Below are 20931 nucleotides of genomic sequence, written 5' to 3'. Positions count from 1 at the left end.
ACAGCAATTACCTTAAAGTAAAGTTTATTGTCAGCTAACATTCTGATACAGTGATATATGTTGCCATTTCAAAGGTTCATAGCCTACGCTGGTTGTGTCGGGCAGGAGGTATCTTGCGAATAATTCCAGCACTTGAGGATTCTCTACATTTATGTAAGGTTGTAGTAAATCTGAAATAATAAATTTATATTACATGCTACGAATTTGTCTACTATTAACATTCCCTACTACCTTGTCAAACTTTTACCTAAGACATTGTTTGTCAACTTTGCTACAAAAAGACAATTTAATTCACTTACTATTACGTATATGCTCCATATCCTTTACGGTTGTTTCATGGGAGGCCTGTGCTCAGCAGTGGGACATATAAGCTGTTTATGTTAAATGTTTTTATATTCTATTCATTGTTTCTGCAAATGAACCCTAAAGATTCCTTAATAGGTTGTGATATAAAAGTAACATAACACTGTACTGCTTTTGCTGGGGACAGGTGTCTCCTCAACTATCCGAAATCATAGAATAAATAATACTATGTGTAGAATGGTAACTCTCCGCCCCGCGCCAACTCGTTTCTGGGTGTTACTTTAGTTTTAAATCATTTAAGTTACATGGCTGTAAGCCGCGGAGTAAGGAAGAGCGCGCGTACTGTCTCTGTCTAGCTCACACTTAAACGTTAGGCAACATATGATTAGAATGCTATATTTTTTTTATCCCGTTGTTGACAGGGTCCGCTTACCTAACCTGAAGATTTGGCAGGCCCGGCTTTTCACACAAGCGACTGCCTGTCTGACTTTCCAACCCGCGACGAAAAAACCAGCCCAATACAGATTAGGTTATATACCTCCGAAAATGCCTTTCTCGGGAATGTGGGTGGAAGAATGATATGTTAGTGTGTCATTAGAAAATCTTACCCAGTAAAGGAGGCTTATGAGAATGCAATGCACTTGGAACACTCATAAACATGATCTCTGGAACTTTCTCCAGCTGTCCAACTTTGCCAATCATCAGTCTCTCATATGGCTGTTTCTTACATCCCATTCCAAAGGCACACATAGGTTCCAAATCTATAGTAACCTTCATCCAATGCCACATTGCTACGTACTCCACTCCCCATGATGGAAAGATCAGGTCCTTAACAGCTGTGATGCTGCTCGGAGAGTTGGTACACCATACAGCCACAAGGCCGTTCGGGGCAAGGAGGTTTTTGACTGGTATAGACGCTATGTCTTCATTATACATCATTTTGTAGCTGAAATTGTAAATATATTTTGAAAGTATTTTAAATATAGATGGAAGTGGATACTATACCCCTTTTAACATAGCATGATTAGTGCGACATATCTCTTGTCCCTTTCATGTTATGTGATGCACTCTATCTCTGTCCTACTGTCATTCTAATTATGCTACGTTAAAAGGGGTATAGCAACATTGTTATCAAATCATTGAATACCCAGGAAGCACTGGTAAAATAAATAAATAGATATTTAAATATTTAAATGGGGAATCTTAAAAAAATGGATCCATTATTTTTAATTATTTTTGTGACGTTAATACCAAAGTGATTTTGCTCAACCAATTCATATATTGCACCATTAATGCAAAACCATTAATGCTTAATGCAAAATCACATATTTGGAAAGCTTTTTTATATGATCTAGGTACCTTAGTTTATCATTGGCATTCTTTAACCTCCGTATAAACTTATTCCACCAAGGAGGATCAGCAATCACTATGTCAAACTTAGATCCATTTAATTTCTCACATTGTTCCGTTATTGACCCACAGAAAAATCTGGAAAATGAAATATAAATGATTTAATTCACTATAAAATACAGATACTTCACTTTTTTATGTTAAATATCCTAATTTGTTACCATACCTTGATTTATGTGGTATTAAAAAGTACTCTTCTTTAATTTTACATTTTAATGGCCGATCTGAATTGTTACCACCATTTATTCCTATGTGATCAAATACAGTCGCTTCAAAATATCGCTTCGAAAGGTCTCTCACAGCTGGTGTATCTAATAAATTATATTTTCTGTGTAAATTTGTCTTAATCTCTTCGGGTATTTCTTTTAATAAATTCTCAAATTTAGTTTTTACTGATAACTGTAAAAAAATAAACTTAAATAAAGTTGTACTTTCACAAGATCTCTATTAGTTAGGTTTTGGTATTAAACCCATGGGTTTTGCTATTTTTCACTTACTTCAATCTGCGCATCTTCAGAACTGTGTTTTCTTTTTCTGTTTGATGATTTGTTTTCGGATTTTATCGAAAATAACTTTAGATCAAGCGCAAAGGTTTCAGTTTCTTGCTCAGATACCACAATTTTTTTGTATAGGTTAAGAATATAATCTGAGTGATCTATTACACAACAATGATTACTTTTGAATAATATACTCATAATGGGAATTTAATTTGCTTGAAGCAAAAATAAATTGGTTTTTGAGGGCAACGAAAGAAAAGGCAAAACGAACATTGGCGCGCAGCGCGCAATCCCATTTATTGACAAAAATTGACAGTTTTTTTTTTATATAAGTTCTTTTTAAGTTTTGGCCAAGTTTCAAGGATTTACAAATGTTCACATAATCTCATCGTTTTTGACAAGTTTTTGACGTAGAAGCTTAGGAGGTTCTCTTAGTAGCAAAAACCTTGTATAGAAGGTCTTTGCTTAGTAGTCTGTGCTTAGGCGCCCCCTGTTTCTCTATGAGAAGAAGAGAAATTCACGCGATAGAAGTCAATTTTAACAAATTTTGAGGAAATAACGATTTTTATGTAGAAAGATTTTACGAAATATTTTATTGTTTTTTACAAAACATACTAGTCGTTCATTTTATTAGCGCAATGTAATACTGTACAAACCGAAACTTCATCAGCTGTTTACAATTTTACATTTTTGCTGTCAAAGTCAAACGTAACGTGTGTAAATTGCAGATTTTTGTGCCTATTGAAATATAATTCAAAGAAAAGTGTATTAACAAATGCTAGGATAATTCAGTAACTACTCAGCCTTGTGTAATTAAGTGTAGTGTGAATAACAGGTGCTGAAACAAGTATTACAAGGAGTTGCGCGAATTTTCATTTTTTTTACAAGAAGCTCGCACAAAGTACTCATAAAACAAGTTTTGTTGATGATACCTTGGTATTCAGCAGATTTACCAATCTAATGGCTGTGTTTAAAGGTAATTTTATATTTGTGGTATAATTTTCTTAGAGGCTTATTTATTCAAACTATTTACTGGCCATTGTATAGTATTTTTATTTACTATGCTACGAATACGATTATATAAAGGTAAACTATTTTTTTAAACTGGCCGCTTATTTAATTAATTCGAATTTTCACATTTTATTATGTCATTTTGCAAAGATATTTTGAATTGATCATTTTGTTCAATCAACAGTTGTAAATTGTTTAGAAACTACTTCATATTATGACTAGCCATGACTCATACAAACAAGAGAAATCTTATAAAAAAATAACATACATTTATGAATATGTTTACAAGTGAAAACGGTTAAAAAAAAATAATTGTGTCTAAATAGTAAAATATCATGGACTCATTTCATTGTTTAATAATAAATAGAAAACAATAATCAGAAAAAAATGCCTTAAAACTGTATTCCTAATTTTATACCATATACCTAATATAAAGAAAAAAGTAACAGCTAGGTTGTTACCTAAATTAATACATATTATTTTTTATAAAAAGAAATACCCTTGTTATTTCTATATATGTAACATGAGAAAGTTAACTATTTCTTACTATCCAGTTAATGATTCATCTATAACACGGATGTCTAGCAAGGATCTTTCTAGCTGTCCTAATTTAGCTCTTATCTTATTGATTTAACAGTATAATGCTCTTTTACAACTAAAACTATGTTCTTCTGTATAATATTCTATAGGATCTATTGCATGAAAACTCTACATAGCTATGTAGCTAAAAACTTTATGAATGCTTCTTAGAAAACTATGGAAAGGGCCTTAGAATCATGTATATCAAGTTCTCTCAAAAAATAAAACAGTATTCATTAAAAAAATAATTTGTTATTAGGTTAAATTTTTAAGATATTGTTCTACAAAAAATCCATTTAAATTCATAAAAGGTCAATGCCCTGAAAACGAAGTTTAATGTTTACAATATTTATTTATAGCACAGAAATCTGCATACAATAACAATATAATATCATGTAGAAATGTCGCGGCTAAGCCGCGCGGCGTGCGACATGTAACTCGATACAGTTTCATTGACAACCATAGAAGTTGCATAGAGATCAGGAATATTGATCAGGGGCGCGCGCGTGTGTGCGCCGCGCGGGCCCTGCCGCCTCGTGGCCGCGGTGCGCGCGCCCCAACCCTCCGACAACGCCGTAACACACCGCCAGTGACACTTACTCCCTTCTGCCACCGCAGACGTGCGTGTGAGTGAGTGCGCTGCCATGCCCCATGTGATCGCGACCGCGGCCGGGAATCTTCTCACCTAACCGAAATCACGAACCGATGCTAAAACTACAATCCACAAAAAGGTTCCAATCTCGCCTCACGATTGCTTGTATCACTACGATCGGCATGCCACCCGATCGCTGCGTCGGAACGTTCCTTCTAGGATCGCGAATGTCGGCATAAAAATCAATAAATCTCGTAGTGAAATTTTGATATTGCATTTTTCCTAGTGCCTGTGTTACGTCCGTGCCCAATAGTGTCTTTCCATTTCAGTGAAATCGGGACCAAACTGAAGTTCCCGATGTTTAATCATAAGTTACCGACTGACTTTCCAATGCAAACCCTCCGTAAGAAAACCAGCCCTTGCAAATGTGAGTTTGATTAGCCTCTTCACTCGAACCTTCTTCTTTTAATTCTTCAGTTTACTATACTACGGTTATGAAGTGTTAGTATAGCGCTAAATGTACATTCGACCACGTTGTCGCATCTTAGCTTTGTTATATTTTGCGATTTATGTTGTACTATGCATGGATCGGCTATGATGTTCACTTTACTAACTGTAAGGGTGACTGAACACCAGTGGCGTATTGCGTTACCCTTAGAAAGTTGAAACAACATGATGCAAGACTACATTTTTTGTCTACTAGTTGTAATGGATTCGGTTACGATCAGGAAAATCTGCTGCAATTTTATCGGCTTTGACCTGGCAATGTTTGCTCTGTAATTTCTGTCGCAACTTTCGAACAAACGGAGATTTTTATGGTAAAACATATTCAAATAAGCGAAAAGCCTTGATGTTCAGTCACCTTGAAGTACAGCTAGCACCCGTGCTATCATTCACGTTAGGCACGCAGCTTGGAGAACCTTTGACCTTATAAAAACAAGTAAGTCAGCCTTGGGCCCCGAAATATTTACGATCTCATTACCTTCGAAAATAATATGAAGTCCCTTTATTAATGACATTTCGATTAATTTTACTTCGCGATTTAGGTACTACATTTATTTTCTATCATCAAAGAAATCGTTACAAAATATTTACCGCAACATACACGGAAAATAACGTGTATAAAATAAGTCACGCTTTCTGATGATACTCTGTTTCTTGTACTTCTATGTGAATAGATGCTGTAAGATTAAAGAACCTTTTGAAAATAAACGACTAATTTAATAGAGAACTTCTTCTCCCAAGTGTATCATACGAGTAATGATATCAAAGAGTAAAGTAATGATTAATAATGATAGACTAAGTTAAGCACGAGAAGTTAGGTAGAAACTATGAATCTAATAATTATAACTTCAATTTAACGGCCTCTGTGGTCCAGTGGTTGAGCGTTAGTCTCACGATCCGGAGGCCCCGGGTTCGAATCCCGGTGGGGACATATCACAAAAATAACTTTGTGATCCCTAGTTTGGTTAGGACATTACAGGCTGATCACCTGATTGTCCGAGAGTAAGACAATCCGTGGCACGTTAAGCTGATGTGAGTGTCACTACTTACTGATGTAAGTATGTAGTCGTTACATGAGCCATGTCAGGGGCCTTTGGCGGCTCAATAATAACCCTGACACCAGGGTTGATGACGTTAGTAATCCACCTCATAACCCACACGATAAGAAGAAGATAACTTCAATTCATTTTACCTGTATTCAAATGGATATGCGACACTGACCACTAAGGACATTGAATTCCAAGAGAGAATGATTGAATTGAAGCACGGAAAACGCATTCATCTAAGAAGTTAGAGGTTTATTTTCTGCTAGATAAGTATTGTTTGTTGATATCAATTGTGTAGTACCATTACGCGTAGTAAAATTTCGTTCTCCCTGTCTGCAGACTGTAAAGAGATAAAATTGTGATATAGGCATAGGTTATAATCACAATTCATCATCATCAATTTAAGAGCCACGCTCTTGTCATGTAGCATTTTCCTATAAGACACGACGTTACCCTTTTCTTTAATCTGTTCCATGTAAGCTCTTCATCAACGATCATGCAAATAAATTGTGCCCAAACCAAAAAAAATAAATAATATCTAGGCAACAAGAAACTGGCAATTACACAATCCAGACGGAACACTGACTTCTGGGATAGGAGTCGAGAGACGCTATAATAGTTAAACTCCTCAGACCCCTATTTTCCATTGCCAATCTAGACAAGTGCCCAGAATGGTCCTCTGTCAAATACAAAGGACCGCCATCATCCCTGGGCCTGGCATAGGTTAAAGACGGCCCTGCAATGCAACTCCTCGCTGCGTGCCAGCTCCACGTGCCAGTCCCATTTCATAACTAGTGACCCTGGTATTTTGGACAGAGGGTGTTGGGGGCGACGGAGGCGGGCTGCGGCGGGGGGCGTAACGTTGCTATTTGTCCGTTAGTCAGGAATAATGCAGGTCTGCCATTTCCAGCACCTTTTGCGCCAGTTCGGTGAGTATTAGATACCATTCATGCTTCTTTGTGTAGTAATCTGTAGACTTGAGGAGTAAGAGGTGTCATGTTGACTGAGGAAAAAGAGGCTTAGCTGACAAGTGAATTGGATCTTAGGGCATTTTTTTTGCCCGATCGACCATTACAATTCCATGATCGGACTGTGCGCAAAAAAGGGAAATCAGATTTGCTTCTCTAGTGAGCGTAATACATTATCAATAGGTACGTTGTTGATGATGAACATGACAATCTAATTATCATATTAATTAGACCTTTACATTAAGAGAAAATGAAATTTCTTTTTAGCGTAGTTCTTATTGAATAAAACATGATATTTTGTTTAGTTCCGAGCAACCGTGGTCTAAAAAGTCGGTCATGCGTGAATTGAGAAATTTGCATATTTCTGACCTTGCGATTGGAACTTGAAGAGTTTAGTCAACATGATATTTCTTACTTTCTTGATGATTGTAGTAGAACTAGTGTTGTAGATATTGTAATTACATGGAATATTTTGCATGATTTTGGCAACTTTAACTAACAATCATATTTTTCTGTCTTTCCTCACTTCTTCTACTGTTCTATTCCTCTCCTTCGGTCTACGTATCTTGAGTTACTTTTTCTTTAAAAATACTTGGAATTAACTCTAACGGGGCTATATGGGCTTTACCTAGTAAAAAATCTACAGATGAATACGTATTTGTCATCAGTTCATAAATGAACTATGTATGAGTATTATTGACCATTGAAAAATTAGAGCGTCATCGAATAACTGTTCGTTATAAAGGCTTCGCTATTTGTAATTTGTAAAGAATAAGAGTCAGTATCTTATAATATATTAACAAACACGTTTATTGGTACTTCAGAGTACTTTGGCCACACAATCTAAACAGCTGAATTTAGAAGTCTTAACCGTTTGCTAGGCCATTTTTTATCTTTGCAGCTGTTTGATAGTTGATGTTAACATAATGATAAACCTTATAAAATTTACTAAAACAAGTCCCTGTCACGCACGTTTATTAATATAACCGTAATGTTATCTGATGATAGAAGGTTGTTTTAATTCCGAAGTAAAACATTGCCAGCTATTGTTCCGGGCGTTATCTTCAATGTTTTACTATCTGAAACGTCTCGCTATGGTATTTAAATATTTTTACATATATTACATATTGTTCCTTATTAAAATTACTTGCTCTTGTTACCAGGAATCAACTTGAAACGCAGCTAGTACAGTCATGAGCAATATAATGTAATGTTTAGGACTCTGTGGCACTACCATATATTATTTGACATTCAGTGAGACTTACAATTCAATTTGTCAAAAAAGTTAATGTGACATGGTTCCAAAGTGTATACATATTAATGCTCGTGACCGTACGCTTACGTAACTTAGGGCATCGTAATTCTTGTTAATTTCTGCACTTATTTACTAGGAATGTGGAATGTAGGAATGTTTATAAGTAAGTACTTAGATAGGTATCTACAGTTTCCAGCACGACTAAAGTTTACAATGGCAAAAGTGGGCAAAGTACACGGCAGAAAGAAGTCTCTCCAGAAATGAACAATGACCCCGATTCCTGCAGACACCTAATTTTCTTATCCGCCGTTATATACGTCATTTTCTTACCCGCCGAAAAGAAAAGGGACATCTGTTCATTTTAAAATGAATGAATAACTCTGGCGAATAAAATAGGCATCTCGTGTCAACTTAACTCTGCCAGGTTATCGGCTAATATAAAAATTTGGCAGTGTTTTTAAAATTCCTGCTAAAAATTGACGTGTGTTCTATAAATTTTATGCCTATTACCCATCCCTTTCCTTTTCAGTGGATAAGAAAATGACAGGTGTAACTTAAAATAAAATTAGATGGTGTCTACAGGAATCAGCATCATTAAGTATAAAAGATACACAATGAATAAGACGTTATAAAATGGATTCGTTCATAATGTAGAAGTTACATAAGTATGTACATATTAGTTTGTATGTTCCGGTCTACGTGGGTGTTCGTCATCTCCTTAATTGAGTCGTTTATGCAGCATGTGTTTGTTTCTAGTTAATCACAGGGCGTGACGTAATCTCTATCTTCCTATAGGTACCTATACTTTCTTGGAGATCATAGTACTTCGATTTTGTCCATCTTGGCACCCTCAGACTGCAGGCTTGTTGTCTTAAACGAGGGTTCCCAATTTTACTGGCCATCCGTGACAAATCTTATAAGTCATGTCAATGAAGTCTACTTGGTACGGTCACCAGCATTAATATGTATACACTTTGGTACCATGTCACATTAACTTTTTTGACAAATTGAACTGTAAGTCTCACTAAATGTCAAATATGTTAGTGCGACAGAGTCCTAAAGTGGGTACATTATATTGCTCATGACTGTACTAAGCGAATCGAAAATTATATGATTGGATATCTAACCAAATGAGGATAGGAAGGATGCATTGTTGGAAGCACTCTTTCATTTTAGGAGTCAGGATCGTTCCAGCCTTCCAGGTACTCAGGCCCCAACATCCCGACCCGAGATTCTAAATTTAAAAACAGGAAATTCAATTAAACCGGCAATGATGCACCGTAAACAGGGACCGAAATAGGACATACCGTGCTCACTCTTATTTTGCACGCCATAGTCGCGTTGTTTGTGCTCTGTGAAAAAAGTCAACAAAAAAGAAATGACACTAAAAAAGACCGAATTAAAAAACCTCTTGAGCAAAGGTATCGTATCAAAAGTAACATTTTGGTGTTTTCGTGTAGATTTGTGTTGATGCCAAATGTCGTGCTTTTATATTTAGACCGCTTGTTTACCTCTTAATACTACGAGTACATTGTGTTAGTTTGTAGTGTTTAACATAGTTTACGGAATTCTATGTCCAGTGCTAATCAAGTGATAAAATAATGACAGTGTGAATTCGTGTTCCTTTACGTCACTGGCGTTGATAGAAATTAAAAAGCTATACTTTCCCAGTAATGTAAAATTTTAAAAAAGTTTCAGTTTCCAGTGAAGTTTGAGTTAGAGTTTGAAAATTTTTCATTTCTTTTCCCGCCATTTTTTTTAAATATTTATTTTTTTAATTTTTTAATGTGGACCGCGGCAGATAAAAACGAGCCGGGGCGGTTTCTCGGCGAGGGGGTGTCGTTTCGCGCCAAGTTGATCGGCGTGCTGGAGGTGCCGGAGGCGCGGGGCGACCGCATGTGTCAGGAGGCGCTGGCCGACCTCAAGATGGCGATCCGCGCGGCCGGCGAACACAAGCAACGCATTCAGGTGCACGTCGCCATTGACGGCCTGCGCCTGCGCGATGATAAGACTGGTGTAAGTCTATAACATTTTTAATCTAGCTAGGATTTCAGGGACTGTTTGACTAATTGCTGATAAACGCACTCTATGGTAGCTTACCTGCCGAATAAGTCTAAAATACTCTACAATGAATTACTTTCTTAGAATTGTCAACAATAGGCTATCAGATAACAAACTCTTTTTTTTCGTCTTTGCGTTATTCCTATTTATTCTGTCCGATTCCTTCAGAAAAAATTCTTCTTCTTTCTTCGGAAATTTCAGGATTAACATTCCATCCAGAAAACCTAGCTTATTGTAGGGTAAGAACTTCTTAAATCCAGTACTAGAAAGCTTTCAGCCGCTAATACTGGCCAGGTATTGTTTGGTACTAGAAAACACTTGATTTAACACGTGTAAATAGAGTTTACTTTGCAATTTAGATTAGAGAGCGTAATGTAAAGATTTCTCGTTGACATAAGTAAGCACTCGTTGCAAACAGCTTACAGCCGTTTAATATTGTGGGTGTGACTATAGTATAGTATGACATAGTGCGAGAATAACAGCCTCCGTGCCCTCCGAAGCACGGAATCATCTTACTTTTTCGGACAATCAGGTGATTCAAGCCTGAAAAGTCCTTAACAAACAAAGGACAGTCTCACAAAGTGATTTCGACAATGTCCCCATCGGGAATCGAACCCGGACCTCCAGATCGTGGGCCTAACGCTCTAACCACTAAACCACGGAGGCACGTCTTGGCAACATTTCACATAAATGTAAATGTTATTATTGGGATCCTTTATTCTAGATATAGGACATAATCATCGGGATAGAAACATTTGGGTAGGCATAAATAAAGACATAGATAGCTACTATAAATAAGCTAGAAGGAAGGGTATTTGGCAGCAGTGGCCTTAGGCATAGACTAGCTGGCGACAGAGGGTTCACAAACAAAATTATTACCAATCCTTGACCTTGAATGCTCAAGGACGTCCTTAGCTGCGACGTTAGATTTTGGCTAGTACTTAATTAGGACCAAGCTGAAAAAAATGGCAAAAAGAGTGTTAGACAGTACGCTGGTATGGTGTTCAATAAATTAAGATGTGCAATAATGAAAAACAAAAATGTACCATTACTTACTACAAATAATATTTATTTATATTCGTAAAGCATTAAGCCGAGTCGGGAGCCTTGGTAACCCAGTTGGTAGAACACTTGCCCCTCACTTTGAGGTCGCAGGTTCGAATCCAGCACAGGTCGAAACCAAATGTCAAAATGCCATATTGCTTTTTTAGATGAATTGCTTCGATGTGGCATGGTTAACCACCAAGTTGTAATTATTAATTCGGTGGGGAGGTGTCATGTATGTGGGTATTCATATATATATAATTAAAGTCTTTGCCTTTTGTCTCCAATAAACCTTTGTCACGTACGCGCGTTTCCCTGAACCAGCGGGCTTAGCACCGTAAGCACGCGACTCTTACTAGCCGCGACAGAGATCATCTGTCTCTTTCTGTGCAGTACTTTGTGTTCTGTGTGTGTGTGTGTGTGTGTGTGTCTGTAAGAGACTCGTTGTTAACTCTGTTGGTGACCTTTAATAAATAAATCAATAAATAGTACTGTGAGAGAGTGACGGGTGACGTATGTCGAGGCGAGAAAGAATCGCGCGCTTACGGTGCTAAGCCCGCTGGAATACCTAAGGAGTCGTTTTCCGGGAAGACACAATTTTATTTTATCTTGGTGCAATGTATATTTGATATTTGAATTTATTCACCAGGACTCCCTATACCACCACCCAGTCCACAAGATATCGTTCATCGCGCAAGACATGACGGACTCGCGGGCGTTTGGATACATATTCGGCTCGCCGGACACCGGTCACAGGTTCTTCGGCATCAAGACTGATAAGGCTGCTAGTCAAGTAAGTACACAAGTGATCTGAATAATATCATCATTTTCCTAGCGTTATCCCGTTTTCACAGGGTCCCCTTAACCTAACCTAACCTGCAGTGCACCCCGGACAATTCATACAAACTATCTCGTTTTACACAGACACCATACGTATTTTATCGTACACGTGCATCTGTGTGTGTGACGTCTGACGCCATACGATTCAAGTCTAAACTATGTTCGAGGGGAGGTGAGGTAAACCTAGCTCAGATGCTGGCGGGGAGCGGAGAGTTGCCGTTCTATACTGTATATACTAGTCTACCTGCGCGCTAGACTGAATCTAGGTGCGTAGCTAAAATGACGTCCTTTAAAAATGCCCAATTGTTCGGTTGTTAATAGTCGTAACATACCTAAGCCCTGTGAGGGGCCTTTGGCGGCTCAATAGTAACCCACCAGGGTTGATGAGGTTGGTAATCCGCCTTATAACCCACACGATAGAAGAAATTCGGTATTTTGTTACTAAAAGGGATCTGGCTAGTCAAATTTATCGGGAATCGAACCTGGACCAGATCGTGAGCCTAACGCTCTACCCAGGTAAGGAGGCTCACAGGGGCACAGGGATATAGTATATATTGATGTTACTAATACCAATGGTCCAATGATACTACTGCAACCATTTATGTATAACATGGTACCGATTGGAACAAACAACCCATTAATTAGATATCTCATTATATCCTATAAAAATATTAGACAATAGACATCCTCACTGGGCTAGGGGACTGAGGTCAAACGAGGTTAATACATAACGACATCTGTATCATAACATGTAAGGAAACACTCAATTTAATGCGTACACGATCAATTACAAAAGTATGCGTCATCGAAGTCCGGAAAGGGGAATAAGTCATGAATGAACAATTTTGTAATTTGAACGGTGGTTGATTGATTAGTGGTTGCTGTTGTTGTTGTTTAAAAAGAAAAAAACCTCCGTAATAATTTATGTTGTAGTTTCCCGTCGTAGTTGTTTAAGCGGAAGGCAAGAGGGAAACCACTGCCCTATTTTTCAAAAAAGTAAGTTTTAGTTTTAATATTTTATGAATATGGTTAGCTTCAGATATTTTATTAATTGTTATTTATTGTATAGGCAGTAGTTAACGTAATGTAACTTGTTCCGTTCTTTCATTGTGTATGCTTGAAAAAGTAGAATTTGGTGATACTATTTTTATGCACTGTAATCTGCAATGTACCTAACCTGATTTCATGCAATAAACGTTATTATTATTATTATTATTAGTATCATGGAGAACTACGCCGATACGAGCGTGGCTCTTAAATTAGCGACGATGATTTGCTTGTATACTTGCGTTGTGTCACACCCCGGACACTACATACAAACAACCTCGTTTTCCACAGACACCACACATTGACTTTATCGTACACGCGCAACTGTGTGCGTGACGTCTGACGCCATACGTTTCAAGTCTAAACTATGTTCGAGGGGGGGGATCCTAGCTCAGACGCTGGTGGGGAGCGGATAGTTGCCGTTCTATACGTAGTATTATTCCTTATTCTATGGTTGTGCCATCGGATTGGGTTATGCAACTTGGTTCTCCTTTCATACAGAGTGTTACTGACACCGTACCCAATACTGAGAGGAATGATTCAGCTCATTATTCTGAGTCAATATCAAGTGGAATTTTCCGTCGCAGAACTCATAAAAGTGTTAGTGTTTTTTTTTTAATCCACTTGATATTCTCTTACTCAGAATGAATAGCAAAAATCTGTTTGAAATTGCCGTAATTTTCTTTGCGAAATTCAGGAATATTTTAGTGCCTTTTGAAAGTTATTTTCAGTTTACTTTTGCGACGGAAAACTTTTGCCAGCTTAGAATCATGGTCGGAATACTGAGGGGGATGATTCAACTCATAATTCTGAGTGAATATCAAGTGGAATTTTCCGTCACAATTTTTTTTTTCAATTATTTTCAGTTTACTTTTGCGATCATCTCTCAAAGTTTCCGTTACGATGTCACTAACATGTAAACCTAATTATCTGTTAATTAGGTGGTTAAATCAACTTCGCAGTCTGTGATTTTACCAAAAGTTATCCTTTATAGTTCGTGGTCATTGAACATGTAGGTAAGTTATATCAGATTACCGTCGTCGTTGGCAACCACCACAGCCATACCAAAGTTTGCGAACGATTTTTCAATGTTGCCACCGCACTGCGGAATTCCACCGCAGAGCTTCAAAGGAGACCGAGCCAAAAAAAAAAGATTATGACTATTTACTGTCAAAACAATTCTATACAGGAAACAAGGCATATACTACTCTCTCCCCAAGAGAAAGGGAAGCAATTATTTTGATTGTTTAACTATAAATAACCTAATTTTTTGAAGTCTTCTTCTTCATGTGAGGTGGAATATCAGCCTCATCAACCCTGGTGTCAGGGTTATGATTGAACCGTCAAAGACCCCTTACATGGTCCATATAACGATTACTCACTTACATCCGTCAATAGTAACCGGGACCAACGGTTTAACGTGCCTTCCGAAGCACGGATAATCTTACTTTTTGAAGTTAGTTAAAAGGATTGGGATGTCCGTTTTTGGGCTCCAAATACTCAGTATCTTAAAAGGTTACATAGAGCCAGGAAAGTAGGGTAATAGGGCCGAGGCGCGGGATGTTTGCGATTTAGTACAAAATACCGCACGTATCATTGATTTAGGCCGTAGCTGTGACTCGAACCTGCGACTTCACAGTTAGAGTCAAGCGAACGCTTGACTCTGTGAAAGAACTTTCAACAGGGCCCTCACACTCACTCTCACTACACTGCATTAGAACATAATTAAACTTATAATTACTTTAAAAATGGAATATGTCGTATGAGCATAATATGTCGTGCTGGCGCGGGAACATGTTAGTCGAACGCATTTTATGTATTTCTTTACTCCTCGTTCAGCAGATAGTATCTGCCCGTGTTTGCTACAACTCTCTAGCCAAGCCCTTTAATTATTAAAAAAAAAAGAAAATCATATGTATACGGTAACATTAATTCTAATCATTCACTCTGTAACGCCTGCCGCGTTTTACTACTGAGTGTAATTGCTCTTGTTTTTCTGTTAGGAACTATCAAAAAGTTATCATTGAAAACACTTAAAAACTACTGCTTAAAACTAAAATATTATTACATAAATAAACTTATACTAATTAATTTAACAAAACATATCTATTTACAAAATAATTCCGTTAATATTGTACGACTTTAATAATTATCACATTGCGTAGGTAGCCGTACCTACATTCCACAGCCGAGCCGTTACTCTTCCGGTCGGATGTTCGACACAATCCTTCTGCCTTTGTAGCGAGAACACCTCGATTACTCGTATATTTTTTAAATACGTTTTTTTACTAATTTTGTCTACGATATAATAATTTATAGTGTTGTGTTATCCCCATTAATTGGGTAAGTGTAGCAATTACTATTTTTATTAGTTTAAATATCAACGTAGACTAGTACATGCTTTCTTTGTTCATTGCATGACTGTCATTTTTCATAATCATCGTGTAAATGTATTTTCACGCTTTAGTACTTATTTTATATCATAATTAGCAATCTTTTATGTTCAAAACAACATTTAAATTGTCAATTTTTCTAAATTAATTCTACTTAACCAACTTAAAGTTATCTTTGTACCTAAGTACTTTCCTTGTTTAAATAATTCTTAAATGGAACAATAATAATGTACAAAATACGTTTAATATCGTTGCTATTAAAATTATTCAGCTTAAAATATTCAATTTTACTATTTTTTTAGATAGTTTTTTAAAACAACTACCTACCATAAATTTATCTTGTTCTTTGTTCTTTTTCTAAATTTATTTTGCTAAATTCACTTTTATTGTGTGTAATTTGCTGACAGCCACATCTTAGATTGCTAAGCTTGCTTGCTATCCACTTCCCATCTTCAATCAAGCTAAGGAATCGGCATGTGGCAGTCAGACTGGGAATTCGGACAATTCTTGAAATGACTAATTCCGGGTTCCAGGGTTCACCCTTCGAGTTCTACAACCGCAGGACCCACTACCGGTCCTGTACTTACCTCTACCGCTTCACCTTTCGGGTTCTACAACCCGCTGGATCCACTTTCGGTCCTGTACTTACCCCACCGTTTCTGCTGCCCTGCTGCGCGCGCCGGTGTACCCCGTGTCGTCGTGGGAAGAGTTACAGGGAAGTGGTAGTTTTCCTACTGCACCAAGGGTGCTCAGCCAGTATCAAATTACCTGCGACCCAGAGATCCGATCTATGTACTTGCTAGGGATTTAATGTCAATAAACTTGGTTTTATTTCTATATACCGTTTTATTTACCCTAGTAAGTACAACCTATTTGATTCGCGTGATAGAACGTGACAATGGCGCCCAACTAAGGAAATACTGAGCTGAGTATCCTTTTTGCTGGTTTTAGCATTTTTGGTCATCTTTGGTGTTGGTCTGATTATTTTGTCTAGCTTTAAGTGAATTGTAACTGCAACTTTTGTGTGCTGTGGTTGCTTTGTGGGAATACCTAACTAATTCTCTTTCAAGGTGATTGCATACAATTAAAAACTCAAAATCGAACCTACCACATCGCACAGAAGGAAATATTTGATATTGCACTGCCAACCTCTGTCTATCCCTGTGTTTTAATTGTTGTGTACTTTTGATAGTAGCAATTGTTTTCTTGTTATTTTCCTTCTGCCGTTTCCTGTGTTTTAGTTATTAAGACTTCAGGTACTTGCAACACTTACTCAAAAAAATAACTATTCAACTAAACTAATTACAATTTGAACATAAAGTAATAGAGATGTCTCGTCCAATTAAATATTTATCACTTCAGAAAGATGAACTCCTTTATGAAGAGGTACATGGCATGTCAAGGATATTAAACTTACAAACTATTCTAAATAATTATATCTAAAAAATTACCTAACTAAAATAAAACTTTCTATATTTACAAAACTTCCTTGCTGGGATGGAAGTGAGAGAAAAACATAGAATCCCCCAGCTGCTTACTAATTCTCGAGCAGACTGTAAGAGTCAGTCAAGAGATTGATGTGTAATACCATCAAACGCCTTAGGCCTGCCAAAAACTTAAATCTTGAGCATGGCATGCGTCTTCTAATATCTTCTAATATTCTCTAAAAATACCTTACATACTACCTTAAAAAAAAAAAAAAACTAAAACTACACTTACTAAAACTATACTAAAAAATCCAAAACTAGCCTAAAACAATGTCTTACTTACTAAAACTACCTACCGTCTTAAATATATTTACTTATATATAGTATTTCTAATTTTTTTTTTACAAAAAAAAAATATTGAATCTCCAGGCCCTACCCCTAGGACATTCTATTTATTTTATCTTCGGCCCTACCCCGAAGATAAGAAAATTATACTATAAAAAGAAAAAAAAAAAACGGTTACCTTAAATCTCCTATTGATTACGTGTGAGTACTAAGCTGCGGTTAAAAGTCTAGTACTCTTTTTGGAAAGGACGCAGTCACTTAAAACTAAATAAGATAACTGTTTGTGTGTGAAAGGGATGAAAGAAAGTAGGGGGGTGAATGGAAGGGTTGAAATGAATGTGTACCACGTAATTTTTAGAATGGTCAATAGTAAGAAGGACAGACTTGGTTACATTTTAGTCAGCGGATTTTCTTAGCGAAAATCCTACCCAAAAAAGGGGGGTATGTAACGCCTGCCGCGTTTTACTACTGAGTGTAATTGCTCTTGTTTTTCTGTTAGGAACTATCAAAAAGTTATCATTGAAAACACTTAAAAACTACTGCTTAAAACTAAAATATTATTACATAAATAAACTTATACTAATTAATTTAACAAAACATATCTATTTACAAAATAATTCCGTTAATATTGTACGACTTTAATAATTATCACATTGCGTAGGTAGCCGTACCTACATTCCACAGCCGAGCCGTTACTCTTCCGGTCGGATGTTCGACACAATCCTTCTGCCTTTGTAGCGAGAACACCTCGATTACTCATCAGACAGCCACATCTTAGATTGCTAAGCTTGCTTGCTATCCACTTCCCATCTTCAATCAAGCTAAGGAATCGGCATGTGGCAGTCAGACTGGGAATTCGGACAATTCTTGAAATGACTAATTCCGGGTTCCAGGGTTCACCCTTCGAGTTCTACAACCGCAGGACCCACTACCGGTCCTGTACTTACCTCTACCGCTTCACCTTTCGGGTTCTACAACCCGCTGGATCCACTTTCGGTCCTGTACTTACCCCACCGTTTCTGCTGCCCTGCTGCGCGCGCCGGTGTACCCCGTGTCGTCGTGGGAAGAGTTACAGGGAAGTGGTAGTTTTCCTACTGCACCAAGGGTGCTCAGCCAGTATCAAATTACCTGCGACCCAGAGATCCGATCTATGTACTTGCTAGGGATTTAATGTCAATAAACTTGGTTTTATTTCTATATACCGTTTTATTTACCCTAGTAAGTACAACCTATTTGATTCGCGTGATAGAACGTGACAATGGCGCCCAACTAAGGAAATACTGAGCTGAGTATCCTTTTTGCTGGTTTTAGCATTTTTGGTCATCTTTGGTGTTGGTCTGATTATTTTGTCTAGCTTTAAGTGAATTGTAACTGCAACTTTTGTGTGCTGTGGTTGCTTTGTGGGAATACCTAACTAATTCTCTTTCAAGGTGATTGCATACAATTAAAAACTCAAAATCGAACCTACCACATCGCACAGAAGGAAATATTTGATATTGCACTGCCAACCTCTGTCTATCCCTGTGTTTTAATTGTTGTGTACTTTTGATAGTAGCAATTGTTTTCTTGTTATTTTCCTTCTGCCGTTTCCTGTGTTTTAGTTATTAAGACTTCAGGTACTTGCAACACTTACTCAAAAAAATAACTATTCAACTAAACTAATTACAATTTGAACATAAAGTAATAGAGATGTCTCGTCCAATTAAATATTTATCACTTCAGAAAGATGAACTCCTTTATGAAGAGGTACATGGCATGTCAAGGATATTAAACTTACAAACTATTCTAAATAATTATATCTAAAAAATTACCTAACTAAAATAAAACTTTCTATATTTACAAAACTTCCTTGCTGGGATGGAAGTGAGAGAAAAACATAGAATCCCCCAGCTGCTTACTAATTCTCGAGCAGACTGTAAGAGTCAGTCAAGAGATTGATGTGTAATACCATCAAACGCCTTAGGCCTGCCAAAAACTTAAATCTTGAGCATGGCATGCGTCTTCTAATATCTTCTAATATTCTCTAAAAATACCTTACATACTACCTTAAAAAAAAAAAAAAACTAAAACTACACTTACTAAAACTATACTAAAAAATCCAAAACTAGCCTAAAACAATGTCTTACTTACTAAAACTACCTACCGTCTTAAATATATTTACTTATATATAGTATTTCTAATTTTTTTTTTACAAAAAAAAAATATTGAATCTCCAGGCCCTACCCCTAGGACATTCTATTTATTTTATCTTCGGCCCTACCCCGAAGATAAGAAAATTATACTATAAAAAGAAAAAAAAAAAACGGTTACCTTAAATCTCCTATTGATTACGTGTGAGTACTAAGCTGCGGTTAAAAGTCTAGTACTCTTTTTGGAAAGGACGCAGTCACTTAAAACTAAATAAGATAACTGTTTGTGTGTGAAAGGGATGAAAGAAAGTAGGGGGGTGAATGGAAGGGTTGAAATGAATGTGTACCACGTAATTTTTAGAATGGTCAATAGTAAGAAGGACAGACTTGGTTACATTTTAGTCAGCGGATTTTCTTAGCGAAAATCCTACCCAAAAAAGGGGGGTATGTAACGCCTGCCGCGTTTTACTACTGAGTGTAATTGCTCTTGTTTTTCTGTTAGGAACTATCAAAAAGTTATCATTGAAAACACTTAAAAACTACTGCTTAAAACTAAAATATTATTACATAAATAAACTTATACTAATTAATTTAACAAAACATATCTATTTACAAAATAATTCCGTTAATATTGTACGACTTTAATAATTATCACATTGCGTAGGTAGCCGTACCTACATTCCACAGCCGAGCCGTTACTCTTCCGGTCGGATGTTCGACACAATCCTTCTGCCTTTGTAGCGAGAACACCTCGATTACTCGTATATTTTTTAAATACGTTTTTTTACTAATTTTGTCTACGATATAATAATTTATAGTGTTGTGTTATCCCCATTAATTGGGTAAGTGTAGCAATTACTATTTTTATTAGTTTAAATATCAACGTAGACTAGTACATGCTTTCTTTGTTCATTGCATGACTGTCATTTTTCATAATCATCGTGTAAATGTATTTTCACGCTTTAGTACTTATTTTATATCATAATTAGCAATCTTTTATGTTCAAAACAACATTTAAATTGTCAATTTTTCTAAATTAATTCTACTTAACCAACTTAAAGTTATCTTTGTACCTAAGTACTTTCCTTGTTTAAATAATTCTTAAATGGAACAATAATAATGTACAAAATACGTTTAATATCGTTGCTATTAAAATTATTCAGCTTAAAATATTCAATTTTACTATTTTTTTAGATAGTTTTTTAAAACAACTACCTACCATAAATTTATCTTGTTCTTTGTTCTTTTTCTAAATTTATTTTGCTAAATTCACTTTTATTGTGTGTAATTTGCTGACAGCCACATCTTAGATTGCTAAGCTTGCTTGCTATCCACTTCCCATCATCAATCAAGCTAAGGAATCGGCATGTGGCAGTCAGACTGGGAATTCGGACAATTCTTGAAATGACTAATTCCGGGTTCCAGGGTTCACCCTTCGAGTTCTACAACCGCAGGACCCACTACCGGTCCTGTACTTACC

General features: G+C 36.7%; 2 protein-coding genes across 3 annotated transcripts in view; one reads left to right on the top strand and one right to left on the bottom strand.

The window, feature by feature from the left end:
• Positions 1-7: 7 nt before the first annotated feature.
• On the bottom strand, positions 8-2521 carry LOC126374548 (N(6)-adenine-specific methyltransferase METTL4). Of its 2 annotated transcripts, none has more exons than XM_050021208.1 (5): positions 2211-2521; positions 1880-2127; positions 1663-1791; positions 912-1249; positions 8-170 (listed from the first exon to the last, which is right to left on the bottom strand). In XM_050021208.1, the coding sequence occupies exons 1-5, from the start codon at positions 2406-2408 to the stop codon at positions 31-33; spliced, it is 1053 nt and encodes a 350-aa protein (XP_049877165.1). In that variant the 5' UTR covers positions 2409-2521; the 3' UTR covers positions 8-30. The 2 variants fall into 2 exon arrangements, with proteins under 2 accessions (XP_049877165.1, XP_049877166.1); XM_050021209.1 differs by having other exon boundaries at positions 1880-2112; positions 2211-2519.
• Positions 2522-4313: 1792 nt separating this feature from the next.
• The window catches only part of LOC126374568 (protein disabled), a 53553-nt gene continuing 36935 nt past the window's right edge, over positions 4314-20931 (top strand). Inside the window, exons 1-4 of the mRNA XM_050021238.1 lie at positions 4314-4531; positions 4722-4819; positions 9967-10181; positions 11920-12063. Of these exons, the coding sequence (XP_049877195.1) occupies positions 4506-4531; positions 4722-4819; positions 9967-10181; positions 11920-12063 (483 nt within the window). The 5' untranslated portion in view covers positions 4314-4505. The remainder of the gene's footprint in view (positions 4532-4721; positions 4820-9966; positions 10182-11919; positions 12064-20931) is intronic.

The sequence above is a fragment of the Pectinophora gossypiella genome, chromosome 17 (assembly GCF_024362695.1).
Source record: "Pectinophora gossypiella chromosome 17, ilPecGoss1.1, whole genome shotgun sequence".
Taxonomy (NCBI): domain Eukaryota; kingdom Metazoa; phylum Arthropoda; class Insecta; order Lepidoptera; family Gelechiidae; genus Pectinophora; species Pectinophora gossypiella.
This window is presented reverse-complemented; position numbering and strand designations above follow the sequence as displayed.

Excerpts from the sequence above, each read along its gene's own strand:
- LOC126374548 (XM_050021208.1), bottom strand. The coding sequence starts at position 2,408 with ATGAGTATATTATTCAAAAGTAATCATTGTTGTGTAATAGATCACTCA. Across the intron at positions 1,792-1,879 it reads TTAATACCACATAAATCAAG|ATTTTTCTGTGGGTCAATAA; the intron begins GTATGGTAACAA and ends TTCATTTTCCAG. Across the intron at positions 1,250-1,662 it reads AATGCCAATGATAAACTAAG|CTACAAAATGATGTATAATG; the intron begins GTACCTAGATCA and ends TTACAATTTCAG.